The 20,026-nt window shown below is 44.8% G+C and overlaps 1 protein-coding gene across 1 annotated transcript in view; it reads right to left on the bottom strand.

Annotated features, from left to right (window-relative positions):
- Nucleotides 1–6,646, bottom strand: part of LRRC14B (leucine rich repeat containing 14B) — a 62,544-nt gene extending 55,898 nt beyond the window's left edge. The window contains exon 1 of the mRNA XM_069217769.1: nt 5,691–6,646. Coding sequence (XP_069073870.1) covers nt 5,691–6,595 — 905 coding nt within the window. The 5' untranslated portion in view covers nt 6,596–6,646. The remainder of the gene's footprint in view (nt 1–5,690) is intronic.
- Nucleotides 6,647–20,026: the final 13,380 nt, after the last annotated feature.

The following is a 20,026-nucleotide window of genomic DNA, read 5'->3' as shown; positions in this document are numbered from 1 at the left end:
CAAAACAACAGAGAGCCAATTAACACAAGTTGAAATATCACTTTTAAAAGGGTTAAAAGAGTCTCAATTCTTAGAAATCAATAGTTGTTTCTTTGTAACACACAGCACCAGGGATGCGTCAAAAATAACGACTCACGGAGACCGCAGAGGAGATGATGCGTGGAAAAATAATGTGTTGCGTTGGATTTTCCGGCGAGGCACAGACGTGGCATTGTTTCTTTCCACACTGCAAGGGTTTGCATTGTTTTTCCGGCATGAAACAATCTGCAAGGGTTTGCATCATTTTTTTCCAGCACGCAGTCTTGTTTCCTCACTGTGATGCAGGGTATTTTGACACCCCGGGACGATGCGTTGAAAATCCTTGCCATGCTGGTAGAATGAGTAGGCGCTGCGTTGATCCGGTAGGTGATGCGTTTCATTTTCCATCGCAAGGCGGACACTGGATCGAATTTCCAGTTGGGAAGTTGGTGCTGCGTTGTTCAGATCGGCGGTGTGCCGATTTCTCAGCCATGATGCAGACTTTGCATTGATTTCTGCAGACGTTGCATCGATTTTTGACGCACAAGGAGTTTCTTTGAAGAGGTGAAATCTTTGTTGGCTCTGAGACTTCAGAAACATGGGTTACCTAGAGCCTACCTTAGGGTTGACTTATGTGTAGAAAAAGGGGAGTTTAAGGCTTGGCCAGTAGTTTTAAATGCTAAGTCGAGGTGGCAGTGAAACTGCACACACAGGCCTTGCAATGGCAGGCATAAGACATGGTTAAAGGGCTAATTATGTGGGTGGCACAATCAGTGCTGTAGGCCCACTAGTAGCATTTAATTCACAGGCCCTGGGCACATGTAGTGCATTTTCCTAGGGACTTACAGATAAATGAAATATGCTGATTGGAGTAGGAAACAATGCTACCATGTTTAGGGGAGAGCGCATATACACGTTAGCACTGGACAGAGTCCTAAAACCTCCAAAATCAGTGTCAGAAAAATGGAGGGAGGCAGGCAAAAAGTTGGGGGTGACCACCCTAAGGTTGTCAGGTCTAACACCCACTGAGTTAGACGCCTTCTGGATTAAGGACTTTCTGCTAGGAAGAAGAGCTCGAAGCTGTAGGAGGGACTGCCCCGCTGCCTGCTGCTTGCCTGCAGAACGTCCAAAGTCCAAAGTATCCTGAGTGCCATGTACCCAACATCTAGGACACCCGAATCCGACTCTGCCGCAGCACCCGTGGCCCCATCCTGTGATCATGACACTGCGAAGTCGATGCCTCCCATCATGACCTGCTGGATTCATCGACTCTCCCAGATGGTAAGGAACCGATGCCTCACTACTGACACCACATCATCTCCCCTGCAACTGTCAGGAACCAACGCCTTACCTCCCCTGCCTAGCAGTGAGGAACCGACTCTTCAACTCCAGTTCCAGCTACGCCTCACCTCCCCGACTGTGCAATATCTTTGTTTCCTCGTTTTGCAAACGTACTGTACCTGGGGTCCGTGCAACTCCGTGACCAGCCTGCACACCCTTGTGAGTGGCTTTGGACTGTTGGGAATGACTCTGTCAAGACGTCGTGATAGCCCCAGTTGAAACTATTGTGTTTCTACGCACTTTACTATGATTTAATCTTTTAAAATGTGTATCTGTACTTGTGTATGTTAGATTTTTGACATTCTGTCTTGTTTTACTCAGATAAATATTGGCTATTTTTCTAAACTAGTGCAGAGTACTTTTGTGGTGTTTTCACTGTGTTACTACTGTTTGTGCGTGTATGTACAAATACTTTACACATTGCCTCTGAGATAAACCTGACTGCTTGTGCCAAGCTACCAAGCTAGCAGGGGGTTATCTTAGGTGTGTGACTCCCTTACCCTGACTAGAGTGAGGGTCCCTACTTGGAGAGGGTGTAAACCACTGCCAAATAGAGACCCCATTTCTAACACTCACAATTGCAATTTAAATTTGTGGATAGCCCTATGAGTGAATTTTAGCCTAGTGCCAGAGTCCAAAGTCAGTAACTTTGGCCATTTGGCCACATTTCCTCTGATCTTTACACTGCACTTTTTTAAATATGCTTATGCTGTTTCTAAGTGCATTTGGAAAGAAGTTTCTGCTACCCAATGTAATGGTACTCAATGTAGTGACCATGGAAGTATGAAAGACTGATTGTGCCCTAAAGGATTCAAATGTGTCAGCTTGTTGTGGCATATTGTGTTGCCAAGTGCACAGCTTTCCTGCCTGTGCAAAAAAACACTCGGATTAATGTTCCCTAGTTTAAATAATACTTTTGTACAGGGTGTTCATCAGTCCAGAAGTTTACTTTCACTACTGCAAATTTCATACTTCCACAACGAAAAGATGTACTTACATGTATATGCCTCTGGCTTTAAGTGTGCACAGTGCAGTTCAAAAGATAGCTTACAATAACATTTCGATGTGAACAATTTCACTATCACAAAGTTGTTTATAGGAAACCAAGATGCCTAAACCTATTGCCTGAAACAGTATTTCTGTGTCTCTCCACTCCTTCCCTGCGATCCGTTTCGGGGAACACTGAAAGACACGTAGGCACCAACATACTGGATGCAGCAGTATTTCTAAGCTTCCCTTCCACTTCCGGGAGGCATGAAGAGATGGGGGAGCTTAGAAGTTTAGAACAGTCCCGGTCTGCCCCCTCCCATTGCAGTGCCCAGTGGGTGTCCCTTTTGTGCTCACAGGCCACTTTCTGGTTGAATACCTTCAGAGCACTGACTGGTCCGTGAACACACATTTGCACCTTGACTCCTCACCTCAGTCATTTCCTCAGTTGCTGGGTGGGGCTTGGGGAGAAGAAATGGGGATAGGTGAAAAGTAACCAAGGAGCCTAAGAAAATTTAAGAAAACATGATATTTTATGCCAAACTTGGAGGCAATGAACTGAAACGGCGGCCTGGAATTTTTTTTTTTATTAAAGGCAGCTCAGGATACCTGGGCGCCTCTCGAACTGTAGGCGCCCCAGGCCTGGGCCCAGGGGAGCCTTTGCAAAAGCCAGGTCTACTCCTAACAATGCTCTCTGATGGTCCTCCACCGTTTATCCCCAAAATTAATGTCATCTTCAAAGCAGCAATCCACAATCTTAAACTGCTAAAAGGATTTCTGTTAAATATTGGTCTTCTATTCCTAGAAATGTGCCATACTCCTTGCATTTGTGATATGAAATTATTGCAACAGCCTAAGTGCTGACCTCCCGAGAACATCTTCCTCAAAACTATGCATCTCTTTTTGTTGTTCGTTTGGTCCTGCAGCTGTAAGAGGGCAGACACTGGAATCCCTTCACTGGCTCCTTGTTAAAGAAACTGCATCATTTAAAACACTTTGCCTTGTATACAATTGATGGTTTCTATTTTGCCAGCACTTCCATTTATGTGCGCTGCAAAATTACCACGCTGCAGTCAAAAACAGTATCCGAAATCCGACTGAGATGTAGGTGAAAGATATGGCAATGTAAACAACACAATTTCTTCACACTCTGTCTCCCCGGTTGGTTATGACATTTACCAAACACCATTCGCCGAGAATCACTCCCCTTTGTCAGGGTTTCACAGACGCAAAATCACTTGTCACCATGAAAGTCGGAGGTAGTGTGCTTACTTTCCTCCTGACACAAGAGATATATTGCACTTGATCTCTCCACGCCCAGGCTGCTCTCCTTGAAATTCCCTACCTCTGCATCTGAGGCTTGAAAGTGACGACCTCAATTTCTGAAGTACCCTGATTACCCAACTCTTCAACCTGGTTTTGGATAAGCAACTTTGTGCCCTTTCAAATCACCCCTTTCCTGTTGCTTCTATAACTCCTGTTCCGTCAGGCACCTAAGATCCTAAGACTTGGCTGTTTGAGCAGTAGCAGCGCCCCCCTCAGCGCCTTTAGACCCTCACGGGTGAGTAGTGCGCTTTACAAATTCCCTGATTGATTGATTGAAGAATGACGTTGCCGTCTTCACCCAGACTCTCAGTACTGTTGCTCTTACCTAGGCACTGCCCAATCCTGCCAACTGATTTACTACGGGTTATCCACCATCGGGTTCTTGTAAATGTGTTGCATTGTTACTTGGCTTCAAGCTTATGGGTACAATGGGCTCTAAGTGATATGAAAAAACTAGGGGGGATCTCTCAAAGGGGTGTGTCCGGTGTAATAAAAAGTGTGGCTTAAAACATGCACGTTAAAATTCAGTGCTTAGCATGGTGTGCTGCACGACTGATATTTTGCTGCCTCTGTTTGTCATTGCATACAGATATTGAAGTAGTTGCATAAGATAAATAAGCAACAGCAATGGATTTGTTGTATAAAATCTTGAAAATACTTCAGTTTCTAAATGAGCTTGGGGAAGAATTGGAACGGTTCTCTTTGAAGTTACGCCAAAGGCAGTGCAGGGTGGTACTGCTGCCGAGTTAAGGTTTTTTTTTTTCATCCTGAAGGTGAGGGCAAAAATAGAGAGCCTGGTGGGGACCCTTTTGTGCACCTGCTTTTTAGAACTGCTGGTGCTAGGCAGGACCTAGCCCACGTAAATCCCTGTACGCAGGACTGGATTTAGGGCGGTGCGAGGGGTACGGCCGCAATGGGTGTTGACCTGGATTAGGGGGTGCTAACCTCAGGGGGGCGCTGTGTTTCGCAATTCCTTCCGAAACTTGCGATTTAAAAGCACTTGTTGAAAAGTTGCTTGTGCTTTCAGCCTTCATGAAACAATTAAAATGTAAAGATACCGCTAGTGATTAATGCTTCTGCTAGAGAGAGAGATCAGAGTTTTGTCTAGAGGCAGCTTTGACCCGCCATGAAGTAGCGTAAACGGTTAATATAACTGGTGCAAAGAACAGAAGTATATTTTATGTGGATAGCTGAGTGGATTAGTAAAGCCAGCCTTTATAAGTGTTTTAAAACAAATGAATGTATGTAAAAGGGGGATATGGAGAGATGAGATGCACATTTGCCAGGTGGTAGTGAGTGAATCCGAGGAGGTGGTCATGGGGTGGAGTGCTCCAAAAATGACTGTCCCACAGGGCACCACCAGCGCAAAGCCGGCCCTGCCTGTACGTACCTATACATCCAAGCTGCTCTGAAATCAATGCAGTGCGAGACGTGTAGCAGCCCTTTACAAACCCCAAAATAAATAAATACCTAAATGTAATCACCCCTGAATTAGCAACAGAGCCCACACACTATTAATCCTAAATAGATAAAATAGAATAGTGAGTGGGCTCAGCATCCGACAGATTTTCTCGTTGACATTACAGAAAACGAAAGATCAAGGACGAAGCATTAATATGCTATAATTGAACAAGGGCGAGGAAATAAGAAAACAAGGTTTGCCGTAATGATGGCGGGCAGTGTAATAAAATAATGTTATATTGGATAGATTTATGTAGCTTAGTGTCTGCCATTGTCACAAATTTTAGTTATTGAAACACTGTCACACATTTTTGAGGAAAACAAAAAAGAGACAATGCTGACTAAAATGCTTAATAATTCGTATAATGTTTGCAATCACATCTGGTAAATATATTGTAATGACGTGTTAGAGTGCACAGCAGAAAAAGTGAGTAAACAAAATAAAACCCTTGAGTGAAATAAAAAAAAATCAAAATTCAGTGCCCTTGCCTATAACATTATGAAACTCTAGAAGTAATTGTTGCACGTTTTCACTTTAGTTTCGGTGACGACAATACCTGAGCAACTTTCGTATTCTTCCTGTAAGTGTAGAAAAGGCCACACTTAATTCACGCAGATGGCTCATTCTGCCGAGCTTTTCTCCAATACCACTGAGAACCGTCTCATCTTCGGCTGTAAACCTGCGGACATTGAACGTTCGAGTCGGAAGGGTGAGCGCAGTGAGTGCGGGGAAGGTGACGCTACTCAGCAGTACGTCCAAGTCTCCCATATCTAATTTAATATTGTGAACGATTTCAAGCTTCTTCAGATAATCTGGCTCAGCAAGCTTTATAAGGTAGAAGAGTTTCCTTGTGGCGAGGCTATCAGCCCGGAAGGTCACGCAACGGATCTTCAGGGGAGAATGGCTTCTCACCAGGAGGGCCTGTACCACCAGATCATAGTTACACTCGGTGACAAACAGGTCAGTGAGGATATCAACCGACATATCCAAAGCGGCCGGGGGGCATCGATCTTCTTGCAGATCAACCAGCAAGTCAAAACAAAGCTGAGAAATGCGTTCAGTCCTATTCCATTTCCCCAGTGTCTTCTTGCATTTACACGACTGAAGCTGAACGTCTTTTATTCCAGTGAAGTCCACTAATTGTAGTCTCTTGGCGTACGTGTCAGAGCGGTTCATCACATACTCCCGCAGACCAGTCAAGCAGGCCTCCAAACAAACTAGGCAAGCCCAGTGACTAATGTCTTCCGAGTGGTCATCTGTTTCTCCCAAAAGTTTCGCAAGGTCCAGCTCTTTCAGCGGCCAGTGTTTAACAAGGTAACGGATTATTGCCCCTTGTTCAGCCTCGTAGCTGGCTTTGAACAGGAGAGGATAGAGATTCTGCGCAACGCTAGTGAGATGTCCTCTCTCAGGGCATACATGCCACACGAGGGCCTCAGCACTTAGGCACTTCAACGTCTTCATGATTCTTCTGTTTATGACTCGATTCGTTCCCAACGGAGCAAAGTCTCAGCGCCCCTCCACGACTCTAGAAAGGGTAACATAAGCACACCTTTATTTTTAGAAGCAGCTGCTGGCCGGCAGGCTGTGGAAAGTTGATAAGTGAAGGGAACTACCAGCCACGAGGTGGGATTGAGTAGCGACTCTATTTGGTATCTCTATTTTTGTACTGGCACTAAGTCAATTTTAGGGCTGACCTAAAAAACGTGCTTGCTGTTAGTTTATTAAACATCGACTATTTATCAATATGATATGAATTATTTGAAACGCATGTAATCTACTGAAAAGCATTTATTTTAAAAGTGTGTTTGTCGGGGGGGGGGGGGGGGGTGGGGGGGGGGGGTTGTGCATACGGTCTGCCTACAGACAGGATTGTCTGGTTACTTGATTACAAGAAATTGGGCAATCATTTGAGATGGCGAGAGCTCCACATAAATTATAAAGACAATCCTTGTCAAGGTGAACACAATAAACCTGTGCTTAACTCTCTTGAGCTCGGCACAAAACAGACAGACTTAACTTAAATTTGTTTATGCAGCATTCAAACAGTAATTAAAGGGAAACACAAAACAGAACAATTCCAAACCAATTTAGAACAAGCATTTGCAATTCAATAGGCCTGTCACTGCAGGAGAGAGGACACAAGGCCACCATTTTGGGAGTATTTTTGCTTCATTTCTACAGACTGTGATACCTTAGAGATGCAACCCTTTCTAGTGTGACTATCTAAACTTTTATAGCACCAAACAAGCCGCAAAGAGGCACCTTTATGGTATTTAACTCTGAGAATGAGGGGGTCAAAAGAGTTAGAAGCAAAGAAATGGTGGCAGCCATACATTTCTGTGAGTTAAACTTTTAAAGGTATTAGTTGTCTACATTGGCAATACCAGCCTAACTTTTTAAAAACATTGACTTATACAAAGAGAATAACAGAAGAGGTAGCTTAACTGAACAGGTAGAACTAGAAGCCTGGGCTGCAGATAATGATTTAGGGCCAGATGTATGAAAAAAGCCTTTTGCGAATCGGAAATAGCGATTTCAGATTCGCAAAGTGCAATGTATCACATTTTTGATTCGGTAATAGCGATTTCTTAAAAATCGCAAATGCTATAACCGAATCGCAAATTGCAATACCGTCCCCCATTCGCACCTATGGGCCTGTAGGCCCATATTTGCGTATTTTTTGCATTTCCAAAATTGCAAATTCCTAACTGGAATTCTCAATTTTTGGAAATGCAAAGTCCAGGGTGCTGGGGGCCTTAGGCCCCCTCTGCTGCACCTCAAAATATTTTTTTACAACATGTAAGGTGCACACATGCCAAAAGGGCATGTGTGCTTTACATATAAATTTTAAAAATGCATTTTAAATGCATTTTTAAAATTTGCACATGGTTACCACCAAGTTCAACTTGGTGGTAAATAGCGATTCCTTAATGCGCAATTCGCATTAAGGAATTGCTTGTTACATGTGCTTTAGAAATCGCAAATAAGCATTCCTTATTTGCGATTTCTTATTTAGAGAGTCGCAATTTGCGACTCTCTAAACAGGGTCGCAATTTTAAGGAATCGCTATTTTAGCGATTCCTTAAAATTGCATTCAGAATGCCTTTGATACATTCTAAAATGGCTTTTTGCATTCGCAAACGGGCATTCGCACCATTTGCGAATGCAAAAAGCTTTGATACATCTGGCCCTTAATTATGTTTAATCAATCAGGCTTCTCTTAAAGGGTAGGCACAATTGCTAACGTTATGGCAGTATCTTTGTTATTGGATCAAAGTCAGTGTGGCAAATTACCCTTTTGTCTGTCATTCATAGACTACAAGGCCACACTTGACCGTGTGGACAGAGGGAAATTTTGGTCCAAGCTTACAAAGTGTAACATCCCGGCCCATTTGGTAAGAGCGATAATTCTACTCCACTCAAACACCTGGGTGAGAGTTAACGGGCACCTCTCCAGAGAAATACCAGCCTCTCAGGGCTTGTGGCAGGGGTGAGTGCTAGCTCCACTTCTTTTTAACCTTTCCTTGGCCAATTTACCATCCAGTTTGGATAAAATTAACTCCCATCTCCCGTGGCTGGGGAAAGCGACAATGTCATGTCTGATGTATGCTAATGATCTCATCCTTTTTTTAGAAGCACCAGAATTGGGCTACAGAGGCTATTAAACACATTGGCTGCATATTCTAAGGAAAATGCTCTTGCTATCAATCTGGGTAAATCTAAAACCACGTCCTTCAGAGCAACTGCATGACATCGGTACCAGTGGAACCTAGATAACAGCAAAATGGAGGCTGCGTGGGAGTACAAATATTTGGGTGTTCTCCTAGACTGTAATGGTTCCTTTAAATCTCATTTGGAGGGACTTAGCTGAAAATTCCTTTCTTTCACTTCTGCATTCAAACGTATCAAAAACTCTATAGGCAATTCGAATTACCTACCCCTGTTAAAGGTCATCCAGGCCAAATTAGTTCTTATAATAACATACGCTAGTGAATCTTTGAGAGGAAATAAAGAGGCACAACTGGACAAAATGGTTACCAGGCTCCTTAAGGCAATATTCTGTCTGCCAAACTATACATCGCCTGCCCAGGTGTGCCTTGAGTTTGGCCTGGTTAGGCAGTCACTAGCGAGAAGTAGGGCATTTATTAAACTGTCTTACAAACTCAAGGCAGCAAGTCTGGCTATACTAAGCTCCCTCCTCTGGGTGGAAATCATCGAGCAGCCCAGCTCTCCTGCCCGGCTTGATTTGCAGTCCTCTCTGACGACATTGGGTTTAACAGATCAATTAGATCATCTCAGTTCGTATCATCAAGTCAATCAGGTAATTAATGAAAACGTCAAAATTCAGTCACTGTTAATGGCAAAGAGGATCCATGCCTGGCTTGTTCTGTCATCATAGGTCAGACTCACCCTACAGTCGTATCTGGGAATAGCGGTTAGACCGTGGATTAAAGCAGCCTTTTTGAAATACCGGATTGGATGCTTACCAACATATGCCCATCTTCCCCCATGGAAACAAAGCAATATGACAGGTGTTTGCCGGCTTTGTGTGCTAGTACCGGAAACGTTGATCCACCAGATATGCTTCTGTAACGACAGTGCAGCCGACCAGAAAGTTCTCTTTCAGGTAGCTGGACTTCAAAGAGGGCTGCGTAGGTGCAGACCGGCCATTATGGCTGGGTTTAAGGGGGAGGATGTACAACTTAGATGCAGACTGGTAGCATTTTTAGACAAGCTTGGAGGCAGACTCTCAGTGCACAAGAGATATAGATCATTGAATTACCCCCTAGATTAAAAAATAATACTATTGCACTTTCCAGCTAAGGCCACTTCATAGATCAATGGGATACAAGATTAGTTTTTTATGTATATGTAGGAAAGTACCATCTTGCCTGGCATGTTACCCCCATATTTCACTGTATTTATGTTGTTTAAGTGTATGTGTCACTGGGACCCTGCCAGCCAGGACCCCAGTGCTCATAAGTGTGCCCTGTATGTGTTCCCTGTGTGATTACTAACTGTCTCACTGAGGCTCTGCTAACCAGAACCTCAGTGGTTATGCTCTCTCTTTGCTTTCCAAATTGTCACTAACAGGCTAGTGACCCATTTCACCAATTCACATTGGCATACTGGAACACCCTTATAATTCCCTAGTATATGGTACTGAGGTATCCAGGGTAGTGGGGTTCCAGGAGATCCCTATGGGCTGCAGCATTTCTTTTGCCACCCTTAGGGAGCTCTGACAATTCTTACACAGGCCTGCCACTGCAGCCTGAGTGAAATAACATCCATGTTATTTCACAGCCATTTACCACTGCACTTAAGTAACTTATAAGTCACCTATATGTCTAACCTTTACCTGGTAAAGGTTGGGTGCTAAGTTACTTAGTGTGTGGGCAGCCTGGCACTAGCCAAGGTGCCCCCACATTGTTCAGGGCAAATTCCCCAGACTTTGTGAGTGCGGGGACACCATTACACGCGTGCACCAAACATAGGTCACTACCTATGTATAGCGTCACAATGGTATCTTCGAACATGGCCATGTAACATGTCTAAGACCATTCTGGCATTGGGGAGACAATTCCATGATCCCCGAGTCTCTAGCACAGACCCGGGTACTGCCAAACTACCTTTCCCGGGGTTTCACTGCAGCTGCTGCTGCTGCCAACCCCTCAGACAGGTTTCTGCCCTCCTGGGGTCCAGCCAGGCTTGGCCCAGGAAGGCAGAACAAAGGACTTCCTCAGAGAGAGGGTGTTACACCCTCTCCCTTTGGAAAAAGGTGTCGGGGAGGAGTAGCCTCCCCCAGCCTCTGGAAATTCTTTGATGGGCACAGATGGTGCCCATCTCTGCATAAGCCAGTCTACACCGGTTCAGGGATCCCCCAGCCCTGCTCTGGCGCGAAACTGGACAAAGGAAAGGGGAGTGACCACTCCCCTGACCTGCACCTCCCAGGGAAGGTGCCCAGAGCTCCTCCAGTGTGCTCCAGACCTCTGCCATCTTGGAAACAGAGGTGCTGCTGGCACACTGGACTGCTCTGAGTGGCCAGTGCCAGCAGGTGACATCAATGACTCCTTCTGATAGGCTCTTACCTGTGTTGCTAGCCTATCCTCCTTCCTAGGTAGCCAAACCTCCTTTTCTGGCTATTTAGGGTCTCTGCTTTGGGGAATTCTTGAGATAACGAATGCAAGAGCTCATCAGAGTTCCTCTGCATCTCTCTCTTCACCTTCTGCCAAGGAATCGACCGCTGACTGCTCAGGACGCCTGCAAAACCGCAACAAAGTAGCAAAGACGACTACTGCAACCTTGTATCGCTGATCCTGCTGCCTTCTCGACTGTTTTCCTGGTGGTGCATGCTGTGGGGGTAGTCTGCCTCCTCTCTGCACTAGAAGCTCCGAAGAAATCTCCCGTGGGTCGACGGAATCTTCCCCCTGCAACCGCAGGTAACAAAAGACTGCATCACCGGTCCTCTGCGTCCCCTCTCAGCACGACGAGCGTGGTCCCTGGGACTCAGCAACTCTGTCCAAGTGACTCCAACAGTCCAGTGACTCTTCAGTCCAAGTTTGGTGGAGGTAAGTCCTTGCCTCCCCACGCTAGACTGCATTGCTTGGTACCGCGTGATTGGCAGCTGCTCCGGCTCCTGTGCACTCTTCCAGGATTTCCTTTGTGCACAACCAAGCCTGGGTCCCCGACACTCTAACCTGCAGTGCACAACCTCCCGAGTTGTCCTCCGGCGTCGTGGGATCTTCTTTTGTGACTTCGGGTGAGCTCCAGTTCACTCCTCTTCGTAGTGCCTGTTCCGGCACTTCTGCGGGTGCTGCCTGCTTCTGTGAGGGCTCACTATCTTGCTGGGCGCCCCCTCTGTCTCCTCACGCAATTGGCGACATCCTGGTCCCTCCTGGGCCACAGCAGCATCCAAAAACCCCAACCGCGACCCTTGCAGCTAGCAAGGCTTGTTTGCAGTCTTTCTGCGTGGGAACACCTCTGCAAGCTTCTTCACGACGTGGGACATCCATCCTCCAAGGGGGAAGTTCCTAGTCCTCTTCGTTCTTGCAGAATCCACAGCTTCTACCATCCGGTGGCAGCTTCTTTGCACCCTCAGCTGGCATTTCCTGGGCATCTGCCCAATCTCGACTTTGTTGCGACTCTTGGACTTGGTCCCCTTGTTCCACAGGTACTCTCGTCCGGAAATCAACTTTGGTTGCATTGCTGGTGTTGTTCTTCCTTGCAGAATTCCCCTATCACGACCTCTGTGCTCTCTGGGGAATATAGGTGCACTTTACACCTACTTTTCAGGGTCTTGTGGTGGGCAATTTTTCTAACCCTCACTGTTTTCTTACAGTCCCAGCGACCCTCTACAAGCTCACATAGGTTTGGGGTCCATACGTTATTTGCATTCCACTTTTGGAGTATATGGTTTGTGTTGCCCCTATACCTATGTGCTCCTATTGCAATCTATTGTGACTGTACATTTCTTGCATTACTTCCTTTTGCTATTACTGCATATTTTTGGTATTGTGTACATATATCTTGTGTATATTTGCTATCCTCATACTGAGGGTACTCACTGAGATACTTTTGGCATATTGTCATAAAAATAAAGTACCTTTATTTTTAGTATATCTGTGTATTGTGTTTTCTTATGATATTGTGAATATGACACCAGTGGTATAGTAGGAGCTTTGCATGTCTCCTAGTTCAGCCTAAGCTGCTCAGCTATAGGTACCTTCTATCAGCCTAAGCTGCTTGAAACACCTCTTCTACACTAATAAGGGATAACTGGACCTGGTACAGAGTGTAAGTACCCCTTGGTACCCACTACAAGGCAGGCCAGCCTCCTACAGTATAGCTATGCATTTCAATACTGCTTTTATGCATACTTTTGCAACAATACTTATGATTTTGCATTTTTGGAGGAACCTGACCCTTATGTGTCCTTGAAGAATGAATGGGGGTAGATAGGCAGGAATGAGTTTTAATTGTGGTAGGTAAGATTATAAATGTTATAAGGACTAAATATTGTGGTACATTGGTATTGTTGTTAAAACAGGCACACTGAAGTTCTGCATAGGATGAGAAGGCTTTAAAGATGGGTCCTTGTTATAGGATTTGCACCAATTGGTGATTATCCACTGCAAGTAAGACCTTTTAATCTATTTGGCTTTCTGGCACAGGAATCGTCGAGTGGAATAAGCTAGGGCGAAGCCAGTGAAGCCAGCAGGTAGCAATTTGTACTGGTTTTAGGCATTTTTAGAACATTCCCTCCTCCCTTGATTATTCACTTTAGGCCTATAACTTGGTGTGAGGAAGGTTGTGAAAGACCTATAGGGTTGATGAAGTATCATGTATTGAGGAAAACAAGATGGACAGAACTGATGGTTGTAATAGAAGAGATCTTTGCTTGAAGGGAACATTTGCACTTCTGCACTTTCATTGTAGATATTGAGGTGCTATTTTAGGGTTGAGCGCGCAAGTGCTCTGACCCCTGTTGTAATCTCTCTGTGTGCTTTTAACCACACCCATGTCATGCCCATCAATTTCATTGTTTTGTGGGCTTACCTTTTAAAATTTTCTTGATTTCATTTGTGAAAGGCATGCATACGTCATGCCTTTTCCGGTGTTTAGCCCTCCTCAACAGAACGAGTAAACTAGTGAATACATACGTGGCTCCATGTTTTCAGCATGGCTCCTGGACTACTTTTTCTTTTTTTTCATATGCAGTGCGATCTTGCTGGGCAGTAATCAAGCGCTTTGCATGACAATCCCCCTCAATTACACAGATAATTGCATAACTGCTGATATGTTTGACTGCGAGCAAACTTCTATTCATGCTCATGGCGTGGAGCTTTAAATCAGCTCACTTATGTAAAACTATTACTTATAATTTTCAATTTATGTGACAAGAAAAGTCTGGCTAAGACTTTAAAACGCTAATAGCTGCAAGTCGAACAAATGCGAGACCCATTGCATTGCAAATACTTGTGTATTTTGTAATATCAGCACTTTAGTTCTAAATTCAAATTGCCTTTTCTTGAATAATGCACGTTTTAAATCTAGATTATATTGTTAACTGAATGGTACCTAGGAATACCAGCATGTTAGCCTTTGTAATCCTACACTGTATGCTATTGAGAATTGCATGTTTTAATTATTGGTTTTATTGCTTGTGTAACGGTTTTCATCAACTGTACACTTCTAAGCAAACTTGAAATTGAACAGGAGGCTTAAAATGTGCGCAGATTGGTGAAACAGGGCTTCAGTAGTGGGTGGGCCGACAGGATAGGTTCTTGAGGTGCAACATCTGTGAGCTTTGGGTCAGTGTTTTAAATGGAAATACAGAAGGGCTGGTACTCTGTATTCATTTAAAGCACTGTCTGGGATTAATAGTCTTATGACAGCCCTCGGCTCAGGACTGGACTCTGTAGAACAGATACGTGTACCTGAATCTCTTGGGTCTTGGCGGTACCTTTTTGGTGCATACATTTGTGCACTGGCTGATGGTTTTGAAGTCAGAATTATCTGTGTTAGGGTGGCTACTCAAAATTTGAAGTCTTGGCCTTGCCATCTGGACAACACTGAGTAGAGCAGGATGCCTGGGTTTGGACGATAGAGTGTTTTTTTTTACCTAGACCAGTGGTGCCCAATGAGGCTCCTACAAGGCTGGTTCATTGGCATTTTTCCAGGCTATGAAAAGGATTCAAATGTATGATTTGTTTGGGAATCCAAGGTAGGTCCAGAACCATGTCAGAGTTTCTTGATACCCATATAAGATAAATCACGTAAAAATAATTTTTATGGAACCTATTTACACAGTGGTTACCCCGCAAGCCTGGCATGGATCCTGCATGTTTGTTGTCTTATACAAAAAAAAGACTTCAGTCACAACAACACATTTGGGTTACATAAGTACACGCAGTGGCTGGTCCTGGTGGACACAGTTTGTGAAACAGCAGTTCTCCTGTTTAAAACATCTCCTGCCCATGGAGACTTTACAGTTACTGTCCAGGATTGATTTGAGATGTAGTCCTTGGGGTGTGTACTCATATAAACAAACACATGTATATTCCTATAGACACTGAGCACTGAGGAGAACACCAGTAGTAGCAGGAGTTAGGGAAATGGCTGCCTCTACTAGCTGAACTGTATTTGAAGAGGCCTAATTTACATCCAAAGGCTAGATGTTCTTTGCTATCAAGCTTGAGGCCGTGAAGTACTTGGGTCTGGAGTCACAACTCCTTTTCCGCCATTTTGCAGACAGCAGCTTTAGCCAACTTCTTGCCTATAACTAAACTATGTGCTTGGTTGGTGTCACTCTGAAAGTTCTCAAGAACACGTGCTATCTCCTAGTGTTAAGCTCTACTCAATTCAGTTTGTTAATGCACCCACAGCAGAGGTCTTGACAGAACGAAAATGTCACATGTTACAATCCTCTACAAGATCGCTGCAAATGAGTTATAGCGATTTTGTTAAAAATGGAACCTGCTTTGCAGCACTGTGAAATTCCAGAATCTGTATTACCAAGCTCTATACAAAAAAAAATTGTTATTACCAGAATGCCCCAACACGCACCAGACAAAGACCCTAGGGGATAGGATGTGGCGTAAGTGCCAGAGCTGCCAAATTTTGAGCTGGGGAAGTTCAAGGCAGCGCTGGCTCAACATCTTGTAATTCTGGGCAAATCCCTTTATCTCCCCTTGTTAACAAAAATGAATGTGTCCTTCTGTAATTAACCGGTGCACACGTAAAGTGCTGTAATACCTTTGTATTGTGTTCACGCTATATGAAACTGCAAAAAAATAAAGTGCTCCAATACCTTTGTGTTGAGTTCACACTACATAAAACTGCAAAACGAAAGACTCTCCAGACATTGCAAAGAAACAGCAAGATGCTGGAAAACAAGGAAGAAACAACATACCGCTATGAGGGCAAAGCGGCAAGACAAAAGAAAAAAAGGGGGTACAAGGCAAGTGGCAACAGTGACACAGGAGTTAATAAGCGACAGCAGGAGGAGGGTGATTGGGTGGTGGGACAAGCAAGAATACGGCTTGGGGGAAAACAATTTAAGCGCTTTGGACGAAGCAGTAGGGTGCATGTACAGTACCACCGAGCTCAGCATTGTAAGTACATTGACTCAAAGGAGTAGGAAACCAAAAACAAAAGTCCCCCAAAGACCAGATAAACATGACAAAACGTAATTATACAGTAGTTAGCCCCTGCTTCCAAAGAGAAAAAGGAGGGACACAGAGGCATTACTGATCACTGGCAAGCAAGGATTTTTAAATGACACTGAAACAAACAAATGATTTGGCTTTAAGCCTACAGAAGGAAGTATACTGAAAGAATACAAGAGGGCGTACGCTTACCCTTGACTTAAAAATGGAGAACAATTTAATTAACAAAATGGCACTAAAACAACAAAAATCCATTCAGTAAAACAGGAGTTATGAATGTTTTTAATTTTCAGATGAAAATATTGCTCACAAAGCACCACTTGCTGTTATCTGGTCGCCGTGACCTGGTCAAAGTCACAAGTTGAGGCTAGTCATGAATGTTGGAAAGTGGCTTTCTGGTTGGCAGAGGTATGCACCATGTCTAAACAGGTACCACAGTTCTAGTCAGAGTAAGTCAGATACACACCTCAAGTTAACTTGGGCTCACCCTCTGGTAGCTTGGCACAGAACAGGCAGGCTTAACTTGAGAGGCAATGTGTAAAGTATTTGTGCAACACTTTAAAACAGTAAAACAGTAAAAACATCACACAAAAATAGATCTTAATTTAATCAACAATACAAGATGAAAACAACAAAAATCCAATAAGTAGAACTTGAGTTATGAATTTCTAAAGTATATCTGCAATTGTAGTGCTTAAAAACTTAAAGCACCAACCGAGGCAATCTGGTTGCTCTAGCCTGGGATAAATCCAAAGTTCAAGCTGACCAAGATGGAGCAGTTACAGGGACCAACGTTGTCCCACTGAAACATTACTTTATATGGAGGATTGCGTTGTTGCTGAGGATTCGATGTGAGGAGCAGACGGGCCATGCAAAGGCAATGCATCGGTTCCGATTTGCACAGTCAGGGGCTGCTTCATCGCCAAGTCGTGCATTCGTCAATCCTCGAGCAGTGGTGTGGCATCTAACCCCTTCGCAATGAAGACAATGCCTCATCATTGAGCCACACATCCAGCGATTTGAAGGTGATGTGCTGGGGCTGATGCATTTATCCAGAGCCATACAGTTAGCGATGCAAAGTCCTCATCCTTGTCCTCCCCGCGATGCATTGAGGAGAGATGCAGCGATTCCGATCGGTGCAGCAGCAACGTGTCAATGCCGAGAGTTGCAGCACAAGAGAACTCACTTTCAAGGGACCAGGACTGGATTGGCACCACTTGGCTGGGCATGCCTCACAGAGGACAGAGTTCATGTGCTATAGAAGAGATGTAGGCAGTCTTTGATGTCTCTGAAACTGAAGAACAGGAGACAAGCCAGCAAGCTCTTGGAGTCACTTTGGTTCTGTGGATGTAGAGATGCAGGTCCAGCCCTTCTCACTACCAGACAAGGAAGGTAGTAGGGCTGGCACAGCATAGCAGGAGTCCAGCAAAGTCCAGCAGAGTGACAGTCCTTTCAGCAGCACAACAGTCCTTGTTCCTGGCAGATAGTCCTCAGGTCCAGAAGTGTGCTGCTTTGGTGGGGTTTGGGGTCCAGTACTTATACCCAGTTGTGCCCTTGAGGTGAGGGAGACTTCAGAGAGATGTCTTTGAAGTGCACAAAGTCCCTTCCCTTCCCTCCCTGGCTCCATTCCAGACACACTATAGGGGGTTATGCAGCGTTTTGTGTGGGGACAGGCACAGCTCTATTCAGGAGCAAGTGTCATCTACTCCCTCACATTCAGCACACTAAGACCCATCAGCCCGGTGATGGGTCATCAGGATGTAAATGGCACACCTCAGCTTCCTTTGTGTGTGACTGTCTAGAGGGAAGGCGCCAGAACTCATCTGTCACCCACCCAGACATGTATTCAGAGACAGGCAGAGGCAGAGTATGGTTAAAGTAATAAAATGTAAACTTTCTAAAAGTGGCATTTTCAGACTTGCAACTTAAAATCCAACTTCTCTATAAATCAGGATTAAGAATTGTGAATCCAGAGACATCAAGCTCAAACTATTTATCTGGTCCCTATTGGAAATGAAACTTACAAAATGTAATAAGGCAATCCCAATGTTAACCTATGGAAGAGATAGGCACTGCAGTAGTGAAAAATGAATCTAAGGGCTTTTCGCTGCCTGGACATGTATAACCTATAAGTACTTGTCCAGCTTTTTAATTATATTGCACAATGCCCTTGGGGCTGTCCAGGGCCTAACTTAGTGGTGACTTATATTGATGAAAAAGCAAGATTTGGGCCTGGCAAGAGGGTTAACTTGCCAGGTTGACATGGCAGTTTAAAACTGCACACACAAGCTCTGAATGACAGGCCTAAGCCATGTTTGAAGGGCTACTGAAGGGGGCAGCACAATCAGTACTGCAGGCCCACCAGTCGCATTTAATTTACAGGTCCTGGGCACATGTACTGCCCTTTACTAGGGACTTATAAGTAATATAACTATGCTACCTGTGGATAAGCCAATGGTGACATGTTTTAAGAAGACCACATGCGCTTTATCACTGGTCAGCAGTGGTAAAGTGCCCAAAGTCCTAAAGCCAACAAAAACAAATTCAGCCAAAAGTGGTGGGGAAAGGCAAAATGTTAAGGGATGACCCTGCAGAAAGGGCCCAGTCTAACAACGATAGAGTGCAGGTCGGATACAGTGGCCAGGTTTGTTTCGGTGAAGAGTTCAACTTCTCACAGTCCAAGTCTCATGGAAGAAGCCTTAGTCAGAGCTTCTCATTAACGGAGCGCCCAAGAAGATGATTGTCAATGTGAGAAGCAGGTTGCTGCTGGAGCTACGTATGTGTGGCAGATGCAGGAGGACATTGTTGGGGTGAAGAGCAGGTCATCATCTGAACCTAGCACTGGTGTGAGACACGGCGGTCCTTGCTGACGCAAAGAGCCCACTGACGGTTTCATGGTTAGGAGGGCCCAAAATATCTGGATTTTCACCTGTAACTCATCTTTCACAGTTTTGAAGTAGGAGGAGTACACTCTGATGTCAGCTAAGGGTCCAGGATCTGTTGGGGCACCTCTTGGGGATAAGGACTCACTCCAGCAAAGGCCAGCACCAGGGCTCAGGCAGGGCTAGTTGGTTCCTGTCAGCTGGCAGATTGCAGGGAAGGCCTCTGAAAGCTTGTTATGTTCCTGTAGCTCAACAAGAGGTCGCCAACTGACCCTTAGAGTCACTTCTGGGGACCCTGGGTTTTGGGCAAGCAGGTCCAGTCTTCCTTCTTCAAACAGCTGAACAGTCCTTCTTCTGAATTTTCCACATCTCCAGGAGCGTTCTGATGTGAGGTTCTGAAGGTTGCCACTTTTATACCCAGTGTCAGCCTGTGTGCGGGAGTCCCTCTCTTTGTCGACCCTGATCTGGTTCTGGTCAATTCTTCTCTTCCTCCTGGGTTTAGGTACAAAATGTCTAGGGTGATAAAGAGCAAGTAGGCCCAGGTGTGAGCCGTATTTGCTAGTGACAGGGCAGGCAGCTTCAGAAGTCAGACGGGGGTGGGCACATCCCTCAGGCTAGCCTTTGATGCTCAGGAATTACTTGAGTACAACCCCCAGGTCATTCTGCTCAGGAGAGGAACACCTTGCCCAGTGTCTAAAGCTTTTTTGTTCCATGTCTGGAATGAATTTACATCACACCTTTGGAGAGTCATTATAGTCCTGTGACCCTCGCAGAAAGGCACATTTGGTTTAGGCAGAAAAATGGCAACTTTCTAAAAGTAGTAGTTTCAAAATAGAAACTTA

This window comes from Pleurodeles waltl, chromosome 12 (assembly GCF_031143425.1).
Source record: "Pleurodeles waltl isolate 20211129_DDA chromosome 12, aPleWal1.hap1.20221129, whole genome shotgun sequence".
NCBI lineage: Eukaryota > Metazoa > Chordata > Amphibia > Caudata > Salamandridae > Pleurodeles > Pleurodeles waltl.
This window is presented reverse-complemented; position numbering and strand designations above follow the sequence as displayed.